The sequence below is a fragment of the Sinocyclocheilus rhinocerous genome, unplaced genomic scaffold (assembly GCF_001515625.1).
Source record: "Sinocyclocheilus rhinocerous isolate Xijiao unplaced genomic scaffold, SAMN03320098_v1.1 scaffold62, whole genome shotgun sequence".
In the NCBI taxonomy this organism is placed as follows: domain Eukaryota; kingdom Metazoa; phylum Chordata; class Actinopteri; order Cypriniformes; family Cyprinidae; genus Sinocyclocheilus; species Sinocyclocheilus rhinocerous.
The window spans coordinates 1,300,636-1,319,073 of NW_015656585.1; the positions used below are offsets into that span (position 1 = coordinate 1,300,636).

Genomic DNA, 18,438 nt, shown 5'->3' on the forward strand with positions numbered 1-18,438 from the left:
GTTAAAATAGCAGGATTTCTACTATCAAGTATACTACTTGTTGCAAATAGTGGCAATTATCTGCACTTCAGTATTGTAGTACATTATAAAACAGTATGCAATAATAATGTATTGAGTGTAAATTATAATTTTAATTCAAATTATTAAATGGATGCCACCTTATTGGGACAATAAAGCCCTCCCTACATCTAGCCTAACCCTACCCGATACTTTATTTTCAACGTTTCAATTATTTCTTTCATTTTTTTTTTTAAATAAGTGCCTTGCCAATGTGATACGGGATTTGAAAAGGGAGAAAAAAAAAGTTTGGCAAAAGGCGGGATCGAACCCGGGTCGATCGCGTCAAAAACCAAGTCTCAAACTATACCTACCTTTTCCGGTTTGTCTGATTTGTCGTTGTGTTTTCTGACTTGTTATAATGTTTTCTGAATTGTTGTTGTGCTTTCTGAATTGTTATTTTGTTTTTTAGACTTGCATTTGCGTTTGTAATTTGTTATTTTGTTTTCAGAATTGTGATTTGCTTTGCACTTCTCGGCCACCGTAATTTTCCATTGAAATTGAAATATACTTGTGCAGTCATAATAAATTAATACTAGCTTTTCATGAGGAAGTTGTTGAAATGTGTTACAAAATCTAACACTCAAATCAACAACAACATAAAGGGCTTGTTAAATGGGCATTCTTCATCTGTTGTATATAAAAATCATTAGCACATGTGGCAACTACATATAAAAAGGAAATTGCTTTTTAGTAGCCTAATATAAACATTGAGCTGACAATTGATGACTTAAGATACAAATGCCATAGTTTAAAAGAGAAGTGAGTTGCATTTTCCAGGATCAGTTTTTTTCCTAGCGGTCATTGGCTTTGGAATCAACTTTGAATGCACTAGCTGGCTTTCCAAATGCAAAAGGTTTTGTGTGTTTTATGATATGTTTTTATTTATTCTTTCAATCCTGCCCCAGCACAATTACAGGTACATTAAAAACTTGATGGTTTATATACTAGGTGTTCAGCTTTTTTTTAGAGTTGTTTATAATAATCAAATTAGGAGTTGAAATTTGTACATCTTTAAGGTTCATAACAGTTTAATTTTAATGCACATGGCAGGTTAACTCACATACTGTAGTAAGCATGTAGAGTCTGCATTGTGCCTCATTACAGCATACTTCTCTCTTATTTGAATTGCTCTTTCCATTGATTTCACTTGATTGTGTAACTTTCCACATTCTTGACTTTTGGTGCAAAGGGATCTTTCTTGACATCTGATCTTGTGTACTGTGTATACATTTATTGTTCTTCATATTCTTCTGGAGGTTTTATACATGCGAGGAATGCCTTACAGGTCCAGTGTTGTGCCATGCCACGTCATCACACCTGACTATTTTTAATGTAATAGGTCATTCATTGTTTCAAGAAATTGTATATTTCAAAATATATCAATGTATAGCAATGTTCAAATATATGTACATATATGCAATAAAGGGAAGTTCTTTGAAATAGACTTTTCTCAGAAAAATGTGGAAGAAAACAAGTTAACGTGTTTAACTTATTATATATTAGTTTTATGTTATTAGTTGAAAAACCTGCTACATTTTTTATTTGTACAGTGGAAAGTAATGTAGCTAAATCGTGACAGAACTTATTTATGCTCTTTGAATGAACAATACTAGCATACTGTACAACTTTCCATTCATTCATCATTTAAATGTGTCAGTAATAGAGACACAGCTGTAGGGCTGCTGTTTGGATGTCACATGGAAGCTATTACAACTCTCCACTCCCCCAATTATTCACATTCCCGCAACAAAATGGAAAGGGCAGGAGATTTTGTTCCTCCTTTGTTTTGCTGGTTATTTTCCCCTGGTCTTTACCACCATCTATATGATGAGTTACGATTTTACAGATAGAAAGAAGAGGGGTTAATAACAAAAAATATATCAAATAAAATATTTAGGGTCAGTAAGATTTTATAAAAATGAATTTACACTTTTAAAAAACAACATTAGTGATAACAGAAAAATTATGCGCAACATATATTAGTATGATCTGAGAAGGATCATGTGACACTGAAGACTGGAGTAAGGGCTGATGAAAATTCAGCTTTGCATCACAGGAATAAATTACATTTGAAAAATACATTAAAGTAGAAAGCTGTTATTTTAAATAGTAATAATATTTTATTATGAAATAATAAAATAATATCCATCAAATATTCATTAATCATCATAATATTTACATAATATAATCATCATAAACATTGGTGAGCCTAAACATTTAAAATCTCACTGACCCCAAACTTTTTAACATCTTAATTCATCTATGAGCTTAATTCTTTGTTTATTAAAACATCTCTAATAGAAAAAACATCTAACTGACACTAAAAATATTCAGAAGCATTGTTAACATTTTAATTCAGTCCAGTCGTTTCCAGAAATACAAATAAATATACAAGTAGATTAATTCATATCACTACTAAATGATTAGACAACAGAAACATTTAAAAGAATAATTTTACAAAACAGACGCCAAACAACTTGAAAATCAAGTGCTATCCATACAGTATGTGGCCATTAGACAATAAATAGAATTTAAATGTGTTTTCTATTCTGCAAGTGATTGTAACTGATTTTGACTGTCATACAGTGATGCTTTCATAGCAGAAAAGAAAAAAATATGTATGTGATACTGTGGTGACCCATTGGAAGTGAAAAATAAAATCTTTTAAAGGGGTCATATGATGCGATTTAAATTTTTCCTTTCTCTTTGAAGTGTTACAAGTTCTTGGTGCATAAAGAAGATCTGTAAAGTTGCAAACACTAAAGTCTCAAAACCAAAGAGATATTCTTTATAAAAGTTAAGAGTCAGCCACACCTACCTAAAACGGCTCGTTCTGTGGAAAATAATGTGTTTTTTTTACTTTAAACCGCATAAACACATTTCATTACACCAAATACACAAAATAATGTTCTTTTTAGCAGCATCATATGACCCCTTTAACTGTTCATTTCCCTTTGCTTAGTTTGTGATTAAGTGAGATCCAGACCACCAACAATTTTAAATGGAAACGGTGAAATAACCTTTTCCTACCAAATCATGTAAATACAGTAAACCACAGAAAAATTAATATTTTCATCACTCATTTGTGATGCCTTGCCCATCATCTCCTGTTTGTTGCTGCCGTGTGTTTTGAGTTTGAGCTTCGTCAAGTTAATTCTTTATCGTCTATTTTTTTATCTTAAAATCAATTTAATACACCATAATTTTCGTTTCTATTACGTGTGAATATATCCCCGATCGTTTTCTACAACAAAAACAATCAGAGCGCCTTGTTATCACTAGTTCTATTTTGACTTCCCGAGTCCGCTATTAGCATATAGCCCGTTAGCATCGCCAGCGTGGTTGCCGCTAATCTCGCTTACATTGCTAATACTCTATTCAGACACATTACCATTGTTTTACTCACTGTTACTTGCTTTAATGGCGGATGTGTGTCTACCTTTGAGTGCAGGTGAGGACACGTTCAAGCTGCATTCGGTGCAGCTCGAGCTGGAGGCCGTGGAGAAGCAGATCCGCGACCTGGTGGTGAGGCAGACTCAGCTGAGAGAGCAGAGAGCCGCGCTGGAATCATCCCAGGCTGACGCTCACAAGTCCGAGGTAAGTATACAGCACGCTGCTAATTCTCCCACCACCTCTACTCCGTGTGTTTCTCTGCACAGGCCCGGTGCACCCAGGACGCGATCTTCCCAGATGTCCTTCACTCCGGCGCCGGGACACCACGGACCCTGGGTGCAGCCGCAGCGGAAGACGCGAGCCAGGCCCCGGGCGACGACCTCTCCCCCTCCGCCGCCTCCGGTCTTCGAGATCTCCACCCGGAACCACTTCGCTCCCCTCCGCGAGACGGAACGCGACGCTGTGATCATCGGAGACTCCATCGTCCGGCACGTCCGTGCTACGTTAGCTGAAGGTAAAGTGCACACTCACTGTTTCCCTGGTGATCGTGTTCTCGATGTTTCTGCGCAGATACCCGCGATCCTGAAGGGCGACGAGAGCACCGGAGCGGTCGTGCTTCACGCGGGGGTTAACGACACCAAGCTGCGGCAGACGGAGACACTGAAGAGGGACTTCAGGAGCCTGATCGAGACGGTGCGCCGCACATCGCCCGCGACGACGATCATCGTGTCAGGACCGCTTCCCACGTATCGACGAGGACATGAAAGGTTCAGTAGACTTTTTGCTTTAAATGAATGGTTATTGTCATGGTGTAAAGAACAGAAACTGCTCTTTGTTAATAATTGGAATCTTTTCTGGGAGCGTCCTAGGCTTTTTCGCGCTGATGGCCTGCACCCCAGCAGAGTCGGAGCGGAACTCATGTCGGACAACATCTCCAGGACGCTACGCTCCATATGACTAGTAAGTCAAATCTCAAATAACTGCCCTGATGACTTGTGTTCTACCCGCTTAAATGATAGAAGTACTTGTGCTGTCCAATCTATAAAGACTGTGTCTGTTCCCCGAATAGTGAGGTCAAAATATAAATTTAATGCAGGATCTAGAAAAAATCTTATCGTGATTAAACCAGAAAAATGTAAAATAAATGAACAAAAACAATTTTTAAAGTTTGGGCTCCTAAACATTAGATCACTCTCACCCAAAGCAGTTATTGTAAATGAAATAATCACAGATAATCGTTTTGATGTACTCTGCTTGACTGAAACCTGGCTAAAACCTAATGATTATATTGGTCTAAATGAGTCTACTCCACCAAGCTACTGTTATAAGCATGAGCCCCGTCAGACTGGTCGTGGCGGCGGTGTTGCAACAATATATAGTGATATTCTCAATGTTACTCAGAAGACAGGATACAGGTTTAACTCATTCGAAATACTAATGCTTAATGTTACACTGTCAGATATGCAAAAGAAATCTATCGTATCTCTTGCTCTGGCTACTGTGTATAGACCACCAGGGCCATATACAGATTTCCTAAAAGAATTTGCAGATTTCCTCTCAGACCTATTGGTTACTGTTGATAAAGCGCTAATTGTCGGAGATTTTAACATTCACGTTGATAATACAAATGATGCATTAGGACTTGCGTTTACTGACCTAATAAACTCTTTTGGAGTCAAGCAAAACGTCACCGGGCCCACTCATCGTTTTAATCATACGCTAGATTTAATTATATCGCATGGAATTGATCTTACTGATATAGATATCGTACCTCAAAGTGATGATGTTACTGACCATTTCCTTGTATCGTGCATACTGCGTATTACTGATAATAACTATATCGCTCCGCGTTATCGTCTGGGCAGAACTATTGTTCCAGCCACCAAAGACAGATTCACAAATAACCTGCCTGATTTATCTCAACTGCTCTGTGTACCAATAAGTACACATGAACTAGACGAAATGACTAGCAACATGGGCACTATCTTCTCTAATACATTAGAAGCTGTTGCCCCCATCAAATTGAAAAAGGTTAGAGAAAAACGTACTGCGCCATGGTACAACAGTAATACCCATTCTCTCAAGAAAAAAACTCGTAGTCTTGAGCGCAAATGGAGAAAAACGAACTTGGAAGTTTTTAGAATTGCGTGGAAAAACAGTATGTCCAGCTATAGACAGGCTCTAAAAGCTGCCATGTAAAGTTGCTTTGCAAAGATTTGTATCGTGAAAAGCGCTGTACAAATAAACTTGAATTGAAAACTTGAATTGAATCTCAAAACACGTGTCTCCATTTAGCAATGAAAGCATTATTAGCAGTGCCAACATCTGTTTTATTCAAGCAACCTGGAAGCCTGTAGCTTCCAAAATAAAAACACTGACTCTGAATGTGAATGTCTGCACATCATGTGATCCGGGGGATCGTCACATACTGTATGAGAAGCAACAAAACTGGTCGCATGCACTTTCTGTTTCATATATACAAAAACAACGCAACAGCTAAAAAAAAAACTAGTTTCTGGAGGGCATTAAAAGCACAGCTTCAAAAACAATCCTTCCTTTCACAAAACTAAATTAGGGTGACCATATGTCCTTTTTCCTGGACGTGTCCTGGCCAGGATTTCTAAATTGCCTAAAATGTCTGGGTTTTGGCTTTGTTTTCCTATGTACGTGCTCTCTGCGGTCTTTATACATTGTGTAGGATATCAGACCGAATCAGACAATCTAAGATTTGGTCAAAAACATGGTTGAAACATGAGGAGCCGAATTCCACAGAGGCCCAAGACATGTGTTTGAATCTTCTTGCTTGAAACGTTTCTTCCAATCAATTCTTCGTCAAATGTATCATATTCTTGTTATAGAGATCATGTCCAAAAGTATACTCTGCAACAGTGTTAAAACTCGGACCATGTGCCTGATGAGATAACATTTTGATTTATGAATTGGGAGGAGAAATATACCTTTAAAATCTTAAATGATTCCCTTTGAGCTAAATTGACCTGTTTCCCTTACAATTGCTTTGACCGTTCTCTGTAGATCCCACCTTCACGCATGCCATGATTGGTCGATTATGTACACTGCCTGCATGCTATTGGTCATTACCTTCAGCGAGTATGAAAATAGGAAAACAAAGCCCAAACCAAGACATTTTTTGGTAATTTAGAAATCCTGGCCAGGACATGTCCGGGAAAAAGAGGACGTATGGTCACCCTGACTAAATATTTCTCATAATCTCTTCAGTCACACCATACAACTGAGCAATTCTTCAGGTGACAGCACAATATGGTTTCATTTTATTACTATTAAGAAAGAATCACTTGATTCATATCATGTCACACAAGCAAGCCCAGAGTTTTGGGACTTCAGTCATGTAAACTAGCAGTGCTTAACAAACTCCGGCACCTCCATGGTCATTTTTAGTTCTAGATTACCCGGCTGTTCCAGGACAAACACAGGGTTGCAAGGCTGAGTGAAGGTGTGCCGAAAAGTGCCCAAGAGCTGCCCGTTCTGAGCATTGAAGAAGAACAGCTGACCCTGACTGTAGTCCAACAGAGTGCCGATCCGCGCAGGTATGTCCATGACGAAGATGTCAGACTCCACGCTGTCATGAAGCAGTTCAAATCTACAGCTACAGGAAGGGTTAATACAACATGATAAATGTATCAAATAATATACATACAATACATATCATATAGTACAACACAATAAATATGTCAAATATATATATACAGCACTGTGCAAAAGTCTTAGGCCACTAGTATTTTCACCAACAACAACAAAAATGGTTTTAAGTCAGTTATTTCTATCTTTTGCTGTAGTGAGTCAGTAGGAAATATCAGTTTACATTTCCAAACATTCATTTTGCCATTAATTGTAGTATTTAATGATAGGTTTGTGTTTGCACAAGGAGTCTGACAGCAGCCAGTGCTCCACACAGAGATCTGATCTGATCATAATCATCAGTCTGTCTGGAATCACATGAAGAAACAGAACAAACTGAGACAGACTCAATCCAGAAGAACTGAGGCAACGTCTCCAAGATGCTTCAAGAAAGCTACCTGAAAAACTATGCACAAGTGCACCTAGGGCAAAAACTGCTTTAAACGCAAAGGATGCTCGCACCAAATGTTGATTTAATTTAGTTAATAGAAGTTAACTGATCAAGAAAATCTATTTATGATATTATTTTTGACAGCATTTTTACACAAGTGATATTTCCTACTGACTCACTACAGCAAAAGATTGAAAGCTGGTTTTTAGCTGGTGAAAATACTAGTGGCCTAAGACTTTTGCTTTGTATTGTATATATACTGTTTTTACTGTATTTTTGAACAAAGAGACTCTCAAAAATATTTAAAATCGTACCAACCCCAAACTTAGTAGTATATATGCAATGTAATGTAAACACATTGATTCCCTTTTCTCACATGTTGTGCAGATGCACTTATAAAATTACTCTTTCCATTGGCAAGCACCCTAGTTGCTGATTTGCAAACTTTATCATTATAGACGATTTACACAGTACCTTCATAGTTTTAGACCAGGGATTTTTTTTCAAGACTATTTTTAACGTTTTTATGGAAGACCGAGATATCTTTTTAATGAGAAAACAGATTAAATGAGAGAACACTTTTTTTATTTATTTTTTTATACCAAAGTGGCATTTTGATTCTTTTTGAAGGCACCAGTTAATTTACCTCCCCAATTGCCAAAGAGCCTTAATTACACAGTGTTTCCACAGTTTGGAATGGTGCTCCAAAATGTCCTACCAGGTTGTTTATTTAAACTGTAATGAGCAGCTAATAAATAAACACACTTTTCTGGCTGGTCAAAGTTTTAAATGTTACTGGTCCAGAAAAAAAAAATCCATGACCTTTACATCTAATGGATATCCTCTTTGAGATAATGAAACGCATGCACAAATACACGCAAGTGCATGACATGAATGGGATACCTTATAGATGTAGGTACACAGTGCAGACACCAGGAGGCACTGTTCTCCCCCAGTGTGCTGGTTTGTGATATATTTGGATATGCAATGCCAATGCGGTAGGCTTTGCACTTTGACACCTCCGTCTCCCAGTAGTAATGTCCAAGAGAAGGTAAAAGCTCAGCCATAACAGCTGGACATCTGGGAACAAGTTAATTAAAATACATCAGCATTTGCTGTAAATCAAGACACTTGTGCATCACTGAAAACAGCATATGTCAGGCAGTTTGAAGTTGCAAATTAACTTTTTTTCTACTTATAAAGTATGTATCTACATTGTTAGTTTTGTAATAGTGAAAACAATTGTTTAAGGTACTTACTCTATAATAGAAGACATTTTATTGTAGACGTCACGTGGGTACTCTACTGAGTTCCTGTCCTCTGAAACCTGCAGCACTGAGTTGGCCGTTTCGCTGAGGAAGTGTAACCTTGTACCTTAACATACAACAACCAATTACCAAAAAACAGAATGAACATCATTTGAAAAGTGAGAATTTAGTGATGCTGTCAAATATTGCCATGCTTCTCTTGTTACGACTGGATTTTGTCCATGGAACTTTGTAAACAACAGGTAAATGTAACTGCACTTTAATAGGAATAATACAGTATGAGAATCTTAGACTGATGTTGTAATAGCAGTGAATCTGACCTCTGGTGGAGATAAGGGACGCCTCGCTCTGCTCACTGGCCCCTCCGGCATTCACTGATTTGATGTAGAAGAGGTAATTTTCATTGGGCTGAAGGAGGACCCTCTGCTCATAGCCTTTTATCCCTGATATGGATCTGTGTAAGGAGAGACTGTTTTCAATAAGCGCAGATTTAACCTCTCTTTACCCTGCTCGGATGTGCGCCCTTGAGGAATCATGGGAAACCTCATCTGAGTGTTCAATGGATTTGAGTATACAAGCTTAGTGAAATATGCTACATGAAATATTTATAGCAAATGCTACTGATGGCTATCAATAAGTATATAATATAATATAATATAATATAATATAATATAATATAATAGAATATAATATAATATAATATATTATTTTATAAATTATATCATAAAAAATAAAAATTTTAATCTGGGTTAATATAGTTAACTAAATCTTTCATTACATGTAATAAAACTTTACCTGAAATAAAATAAAATAAAACAGACTTATTTAATTTCAACTATTTGTAGTCAAAGCAACATTTCTCATTTTCCTTTAAATTAACTTGATGTACTAAATAACTAAAACTAAAATAAAAATGTATAAAAACTATACTGACTCCTAAAACAAATAAATGACAAAAACGCACAACAAAATAGCTTAAAGGGGTTATATGATGCGATTTCAAGTTTTCCTTTCTCTTTGGAGTGTTACAAGCTGTTCGTGCATAGATAAGTTCCCTAAAGTTGCAAAGACTAAAGTCTCAAACCCAAAGAGATATTCTTTATAAAAGTTAAGACTCGTCCACGCCCTCCTAATTTAGATTTCTGGGTTTATGTTTACGCGGCGCGATGCAGTGCAATGCGTAAAAAGACAGTATAAGTCATTATAATCTGTAATTATGTCCCCACTGGATGGAGAAACAATAATGTACAGTATGTGGAAAATAATGTGTTTTTTTAACCTTAAACCGCTCACTCATATGACCCCTTTAAACTTTAACTAAAATTAAAAGACAGAAAATATAAAAATAAATTAATAATAATAATAATAATTAATACAAACTATAATAGTAACTCAAAATATTAAAATAACACTGATTAGAATTGTCAATTCATGGTGACTTTAAAATAATAAAAAAAATTATCATAACACTATTAACCAAAACATGAAAAAAGTCGTGGCCTAATGGAAAGAGAGTCGGACTCGTAACCCATAGGTTGCGGGTTCGAGTCTCGTACCGGCAGGGATTGTAGGTGGGGGGGTGAAATGTACAGTGCTCTCTCCCACCTTCAGTACCACGACTGAGGTGCCCTTGAGCAAGGCACCGAACCCCCAACTGCTCCCCGGGCGCCGCAGCATAAATGGCTGCCCACTGCTCCGGGTGTGTGTTCACGGTGTGTGTGTGTTCACTGCTGTGTGTGTGCACTTTGGATGGGTTAAATGCAGAGCACAAATTCCAAGTATGGGTCACCATACTTGGCCACATGTCACGTCACTTCACTCACTCACACTTAAAAAACGATGGCATCATATTTGGCCATTTTGCTCTTTACCCCTAGTTCTGTTTATGCTTGTACAGAGAGCTGAGGATAAGACCGGTTAACTGTACCTCAGTCCCTCTCTCTCACATGCGTATTGGCGGCAGTACTCCAGTGTGAAGCTGTCCATTGCGCTGGGCTGAACGGCACTCCAACGCAGCGTGGCCGTGTCCCACAGCACTGTGCACTGTTCTGTCTGGATCACCGGAACAGAAGGAGCTTGAGGAAACACAGTGAATTGAGTTCCTGATCAAAAACAGACTAACTGCTAATCCCAGGTTTGTTCTGCTAAATGTCAACACTATATATTTGAATCTGTATTAAAAACACTTACATTTGCCATTCACATTCACTGTTAGTGATCTCGTAAAGAGGCTCCACATCTCATTATAAATTGATATATTATGACATACATACATATGGCAGCATGACCTCTTGCTCTCAAAAAACATCAGGCGAGTCAGAGGGGATTTACACGATGAGCAACTGACCGGTTCTGAAGGGTAGTCTCTCACTCGGCATGCTGCAGCCTGTGTAGTTCACCGCCATCACCCACACTTTATAACACTTATCCGGTTCCAGCTCTTCTAGATTACAGTAGCTCTCCTTCACAGTCACCCTGTATTCCTCTGAGATCGCTGCAGATTCAATTACATTTAACACACTTTAACTGAAGCACACGGCTCATCTGAGCATCCCACTGACATACTTTTACATACTAATAAGTGTTTTTATTAGTCAGATTGGCATGTTTTTATGCCAGTGGCAAATGGATGGTTTATGCTTAAAAATTTTCATATTTTGAAAAATGTTTCAACATATTTATGCCATACAATGAAAGTTAGTGTGGTCCAAAACAACACTGGGCCCCAGTGTTATATATATATATATATACAGTATATATATATGAATGGTACTGTTTTTTTTTTCTTAGTGTGGATGGTAAAATCCCGTTCTCCCTTTAGTCTAACCTCCTTGTGGCTCTTCCATGCAGTAGACTTGGAAGCAGTCAATAATGTCATCCTCATTGACTTTCCAATACACAGTAACAGAAGTGCTGGTTGCAGAATTGGCCTGTTGAGGCTGAAGATGCAGTTTTTGAGGCACTACAAAATGAGTGATAATTCAAGTCAGTAAAAAGTGAAGGGTGTTTATTTGCAATGGACATCTTTGCTAAGACACACCTGGAATGGCTTGTCTGTTTTTCCTCCCATTGCCCGATTTGCCCTTGGCATAATCCTCAAAAACCAGCAGCCCTCGTGGACCAAGTTCAAGTGACATGGTGGATTCCAAAGCTGTATTCAGTCTATTTAAGAAATGAATAGAAGGATCACTGGAAGGAGACACTGAAAAACTAAGAAGAAATCCAGTTTATCACATTATTTTCATAACGTGTGAATACCCCATGCAGTAAATTATTAGATTTCTATTCATTTAATGGCTATAAACACTTAATTCAAACATTGTTTTTAACACACCAAACTCAACAAGGCAATTACAACAAGCTTCTGTTTTGATTCATTTAATATGCCAATCATTTCTGAAGTATTGTAATTAGCATTCAATGTTAGCAAGCCACTGATGCAACATTCAGGCCATTCAGTTACCTCATATTGATATCTTTTGATGACTGAGAAGGGGTGAATAAAAATGGTTTGATTAGACTAACAGTTTTAGTTCATCAACAGTTCATCATCTCTCTTAACAAATCTTAGCTAAGCACTTTAAAATGCTTTCAGTGCAACTATGGCTTTAAAATCAATACATCAAAACTAATCTTTATGTGTGACCTACTTTAAGCAAGCAACTAACACACAACTGAGGTAAGCCTCACAGAAAGAAACTTAAGCGGGTCTGTCTCTTCCTCCTCCTTAGCTGTCATCTCCATAGTCTCCTTGGCCTTGTCGATATTCTCCTGGAACGAGACAATCTGGTCGTACAGCTGCTCCAGTTTGGCCTTTTTCTCCTCCTCCATGGCCTGAGACATCTCATTATACTGATCCATCAACAGCTTCACCACCTCCTCATTGTGCTCCTTTATGATCTTCTCACAATCATTAAAGTTCTCCTGTGGGAACAGCACAATAAAGTGCACATAAGTTCTCAGTAACCTTTCTTGCCTTAATAGCATCCCCAAGCTGACAGTTCACTAACGTAAGCACTACAAAACTCTCACTCCAGATTTCTGAGTGCAAAAGTCGCCTCCACAATGCTAAGATGTTGTGGGAGCACATTTTCAAGGGCAGTGGTTTCTTAATCTTTTTGACCTTAGTCTTGGTCCTCCACTGTCCAACACAATATTTATACAGTAGGTGTCTATGATATTTTGGTCACTAGAAATGACTTGTTTGTTTTATATTCCAAAAAGTGAAAACCACAAATGGTAAAGGATATGTTGTATATGTTTAAATGAACACATTTCAATGTGAATACCTCCACTGTGTTGTATGCCAGCTCAAGCTCAGATACAAAGTCTTCAATGTTCTCTGATCTTCCTTGTAAACCTGATATCAGTTCACTCAGCTGATTCTGAAAACATTATCACATGGGAAATTAATTAGACATCATGAAATATTCTGAGGTGCAGAACACAATAGGCCTAAATATTCAGCATTTATATTGAATGATTGAGCAACTTCTATTCCTTTCATACTTGTAAATGCCATTTCTCTTTTGGAATGTTCATACTTGCAAATGTCAAATCACATTGATGTAGTCCTTTGGAATAAACTACAGATGAATCATGGAAACGGCTGTCTACTTTCAGAGAGAGACATTCAGGGCTTGCTATGAGTCAGTCGGTCCCGACTCATCTGCTATCAATGCTGTCAAAGGCCAATAAAAGTAAGCAATCTTTCACTGTCTCTACCTGATGTATACTTCAACATTTTATTTTGTTTTACAGCTGATTATGTGTTTTATTCATTTGGAAATATTAGACACTGGAAGAGTCCTTTTGTATAAACCACTTGAGCAATCAGTGACCTCATAATGTAAGCTCTCCAGACAGGCCAGCTTAGAAAGATCAGATGTCAAGCAGATGTCAGGAAATCATGTCTTAGCACTCTTTCAAAGTACAGGGAACTTAGCTTACCTTAATACTGTCAAAGGCCTCATCCAAAGAGGCCATCTCATGGTTTTGATGCTCAGCCTCACTCAACAGTACTGGGCAATGACAAACAAGGCAGAATGCATCCATTGGTTGAATTTCAAGTTCCTCTTGTTCATATTCTGCCATCTGGGCACTATCTAAATCCTCAACAAATTCAAAGCCGGTTTCCAGGGTTTGATCTGACAGTACGACTTGTTCACGGTGCCCATCCTCAGCTATAGCTTGTTCAGATTGTCTTGCCTCTTGTTCGGTGACCATCTCAAAATCAAGCTCCTCCGCAATTTCCTGCTGCAAATCTTGGTCACAGCTCAAGGCCGACAGGTCCTCCTGAGGGGTAAAACTTCGCAAAAGTGAGAAGACATCTTTATTCCTACTTAGGCTTCCTCCTCTTTGTATACCTTCATAAACTTTCACACTATCCTTTGGCTCTAAAGGTGAAACTCTCATTGCTGAGGTGTCGTCCTCCTCAACTGGAGGAGGAGGCGTAATGGGTTCTGGTAGGTCTGTTATATCTTCAATCTGTGCATCATTCATTTGTGTTTTCTTTCCTTCCTCTGAAGTTTCTGTTGAGTTTAGAGGTAACATCTTGCTCTCAATATCTGTCCTACCAAGGGATGATTCTTTCACTGGGATCTCTCTGGTTAATATGGCCACGTCATTTATTTCACTATGTTCTTCTACCTGTACCTCCTTTGTTGGTACAACAGGTGACAGTCTTAATTTTGATAAGTCCTGTACATCTTCTGTTACTCTCATCTGCTCTACGCTTTCTCGAGCAGATGCCTTCATGTCATTAGCTAACAATAAGCTATATTCTTGGCTTGAATCAATAATTTCTTTAATCTCTGTTGTCACTCTTCTCTCAGCAGGTATCTCATTCTGAACTGGCTCTTTTGTGGTGCCGGCTTTCTGATTTGCTTCCTCTGTAACATCTACCTTAATTTCCTCAACTTTCCCGTATTTTTCTGCAACCCCAGGTTCAATCTCAGGTATGTCAATATGTCCCGTTTGCTTTTCCAACCTTTGTTTTAGCACTGGTGTCTCATTTTTTGGCCTATCTGCACCTGTGTCCGCTTTGGCTTTCTCGTTTTTTGCACTGAATTCATTTAGTAATTCTGGATATATTTTCTCCTCACTTGTAATCTCAGGTTTAGTCTGAAGCTCAGTGTTTGCTGTATCTGTTTCACACGAATGTGATTTTTCTGAAGCTCTCTGAACTGATGTAATTTCAGACTCTGGCTTCATTTCAGATTCTGTTAACACTTTTGCTGTACCGACACGGGCCTCAACCTCTTGTGCTGCACCAATTCTGTCAAGTACTTGCTTTTGTTCCTCCTTCTTGAGTATTAATCCTTCACTCACTTTATCCTCAACTTCAGCAAGTATTTCTCCATTCTCATGGACGTGAGAGTCAATTTCTAAGGCTTTAGATGCAGAATGTTCAGTTTTAGTAGCATCTGTTGTGATTGTTTCAGTCTCTTCTAAAGGCTTGACCTCTGCTTTCAAAGGTTCTTCAGTTTTAGGAGGTTCTGCTTTATCTAACAGAGGTTCTTTGATACTGATAATCTCTTGAGAAAATATTTCTGGTGGTTCTCGTTTGACTATGTCTTTATCAGTCCTTTGAGTTATATTTGGCTCTATAATTTTGTCTTGTGTCTTGGATTTATTAGTCTTTCCTTTGTCATTTGTCTCAATGTCAGCGATGACATCAGCTGCTTCGTGACGTTTATCCGCACTGGTCTCAGAAACACTAATGTTTTCAACTGCATGTGGTGCATCAGCCTGGATTTTCTCTGAGCTCTTTGTTTCAGGCAGAATTTCAAATTCATCTTTAGCTTTAATAACATCTTCATGCGCTAAACCCCCAGGCACTTGAATATGAGCATTCGGACTTATTTGTTCTTGTCCACTGTGTTCTTCTTTATTGGCGGTTTTGCTTTCTGGCTCAAGGACTTGAACCACTTTATGAGGTCGTGTGTCATCAGTGTCGCTTTTTTTTGTGATACTGTCCTTGATAAAATCACATTGCTTTTCATCTGTCCTACTATGCTTCGCAACTAAGTCGTCTGATGTGACCTTTCTTCTAATGATCTTTTCCACCTCTGGTTGGATTCTTGGAGCACAGTGCCCCTCTGAACAACACCCTGTGGACTCACACTGCACTTCACTTTCCTTTTTATCCTGCACACATGGTTGTTCGGCAGTTACTTCATCATTTTCTTCTTGTGCTCTTTCTAAACATCCAGTGATTTCAAATTTACTTTGTGACCATGCAAACTTTCCCCCATCTTCCTGCTCTTTAGCCTCAGGTACATTAGCAACCACTGGTGTTTCATCCTTCAATATGAATTTCTCCAGATAACCATCTCCGTCATCAGAATCAGAGTATCGCCTTTTGAAAGACCTTTCAGAAACGACACTCTCTGTATCTGAGAAGTCATCTTCTTTCTTTCGGTCTCCTAATGCGTCCTCATAAAGGTCTGAGTAATGGAAGGACATTGCTCGTGGCTCCTCAAGAAGAACTGGGTCTATGATCTTTGGTGGTCCGGTGGGGAGATATACAGGTGTGAGGATACATTCCTGACTTCCAAATAAGACTGATCCACTCTCTTTCAGAGTTTTAGAGCTCTCTTTTGCTGTTCTTCCATTTCGGTCCTCATACTCATGGGGAACCACAGGCTCTGCATTGAACTTATTTCCATAGAACACTTCATCAAGATGTTCACCTGCAATTTCAACATCACTGATAATTACAAAAGAATCCTCATCAATGGCTTCATCTGCTTTTGGTTCATTCTGAGTCACCTGAGGTTCCTCTGGCTGGACAGTAACTTCTGGTACAAGTTTTTCTATCAGTGTAGTGCTATCACTAGTCGCCTGCTCATCTAACAATGTGAATTTTTCAAGATAGTCCATATGAGTTTCATCCTTTTTTGGTTGCTTATCAGCAGAGATCTGGGATGATTCCTTCAAGCTTTCATTTTGCTTTATTTCCTCAATGTCTGTCTCTGTGTTCCCAGGACAACTGTTTGTAGCAACAGGTTCATGCTTATGTTTGGATTTTATCTTTGGGGTATCATCCAAGTAGGTCAAATTCTCCACCAGTTCACCACTATCTTCCTCATCTACTGTAGCAAGCTTTGAAGGTACAATAATATTGAGTATTTCAAAACCTTCTGATATCAAACTAAAAAGATCTTGATCCTTGCTTGCAGCAGATTGACCGTCCTCATTGTTTTCAGATCTGATATTCGGCAGAGACACCTCAATCATTGCAGGTCTTTCCTCACCTATCCGACTTTTTGGTAGTCTGGTGCTCGACTTTTTAAATCGGTCACCCAGCTTGCCTCTGCTGCTTGTCTTTTTCCTCTTAATTCTGTCTTCATCCATTATGATCACAATATTCCCCTGTGTTCCAGAACCTTCCAGGCTGTACTGTTCAGACGGCGAGCTTCCCTCTGAAGCCCATGGAGTTGAGCATCTACTGGAAGCAGTCTCCCATACTATCCCACTGTCCTCACTCTGTACCGTCACCATAGAGAACGACGGGTCCACCATCAGGCACTGGAGTTTAGGCTTCACTGATGGATCTTGCACAACTTCCTTTAAACTAACCACAAAGAGTTCAGAAATGTTTCGACAAAGAAATGTGGTGTAGAATATTCTAGCCTGAGGTATCATATGGCAAATATCATGTTTAGTGCTTAACCACACAAAAAGAAGAAAATATTGAACAGCTAGCCAGCCAAGGAGCACATCAGCTGGTAGAGAATTGGAGAGAGTTGCCTAGCAGTACACACATCACATGTGAATCAAGTTACTAGTTGCACTTGTTCAATAATAATGGTTCATTTATGATACACCTTAGTTGTTAGTTTGTACCTAAAATTGTTAATCAGTTGGGTATACTGTTGATCTTATTATCTAAAAAAAACAAAAACTATCATCTATCTATATCTATCTATCTATCTATCTATCTATCTATCTATCATCTATCTATCTAATTGTAATGTGTAATTTAAAATACAGGTAAAATGTTGGTGAAAAATTAATACAGAAAATTCCTTCATATTAACACAGTACTGTGCCCTATTTTTATGGACTTTTTATGGAGTGTAGTTTTTAGCTTACTACCAATACACTGCTTAACACTGTAATTAATGTGTAGTTTTACTAGTTATTTAGAAAATACATAGGCTAAAATGTAGTAGTTCAAAAAATGTGTAACTTTTCAATAATTCAATGTCGTATTTAAAAATATGTAATACAAATATTTTTATAGGCCTATTACTTTTACAAATAATATATATTAAATGTTTATTATTTTTACGAACAAATCTAAACGAACATATTTCAAATTATATTATTTGCTAAGATTTGAGTAATTTCAATGTGTGTTCTATGCAATGATGCAGTTTTGCGTCATGGTTACATAATGACATCATCATGATGTCACAACGTCATTTAGCAACAAAACGACCTGCCTTTAGCAACTTTACCTGAATAAGTTGGCAACACTGCCAAAACGGTTCCTATGGTTACCTCAGACTTTTTTGGTTACCAAAATGTTGGAAATAGTTGAAAATGCTAATGAACGAAAATATTATAACATATAGACATATAAAATACATATATATATATATATATATATATATATTTTTTTTTTTTTAAAAGCCCTTGGGGGTTTATAGATCACCCACC

At 37.9% G+C, this 18,438-nt stretch overlaps 1 protein-coding gene across 1 annotated transcript in view; it reads right to left on the reverse strand.

Moving 5' to 3' along the window:
* Nucleotides 1-6,480: 6,480 nt before the first annotated feature.
* Nucleotides 6,481-18,438, reverse strand: part of LOC107720274 (cardiomyopathy-associated protein 5-like) — a 12,780-nt gene continuing 822 nt past the window's right edge. Inside the window, exons 2-13 of the mRNA XM_016527941.1 lie at nucleotides 13,720-17,347; nucleotides 13,059-13,154; nucleotides 12,460-12,693; nucleotides 12,233-12,255; nucleotides 11,810-11,931; nucleotides 11,597-11,731; nucleotides 11,117-11,263; nucleotides 10,697-10,844; nucleotides 9,090-9,223; nucleotides 8,761-8,875; nucleotides 8,405-8,581; nucleotides 6,481-7,078 (exon numbers count right to left, since the gene is read on the reverse strand). Coding sequence (XP_016383427.1) covers nucleotides 6,826-7,078; nucleotides 8,405-8,581; nucleotides 8,761-8,875; nucleotides 9,090-9,223; nucleotides 10,697-10,844; nucleotides 11,117-11,263; nucleotides 11,597-11,731; nucleotides 11,810-11,931; nucleotides 12,233-12,255; nucleotides 12,460-12,693; nucleotides 13,059-13,154; nucleotides 13,720-17,347 — 5,212 coding nt within the window. The 3' untranslated portion in view covers nucleotides 6,481-6,825. The remainder of the gene's footprint in view (nucleotides 7,079-8,404; nucleotides 8,582-8,760; nucleotides 8,876-9,089; nucleotides 9,224-10,696; nucleotides 10,845-11,116; nucleotides 11,264-11,596; nucleotides 11,732-11,809; nucleotides 11,932-12,232; nucleotides 12,256-12,459; nucleotides 12,694-13,058; nucleotides 13,155-13,719; nucleotides 17,348-18,438) is intronic.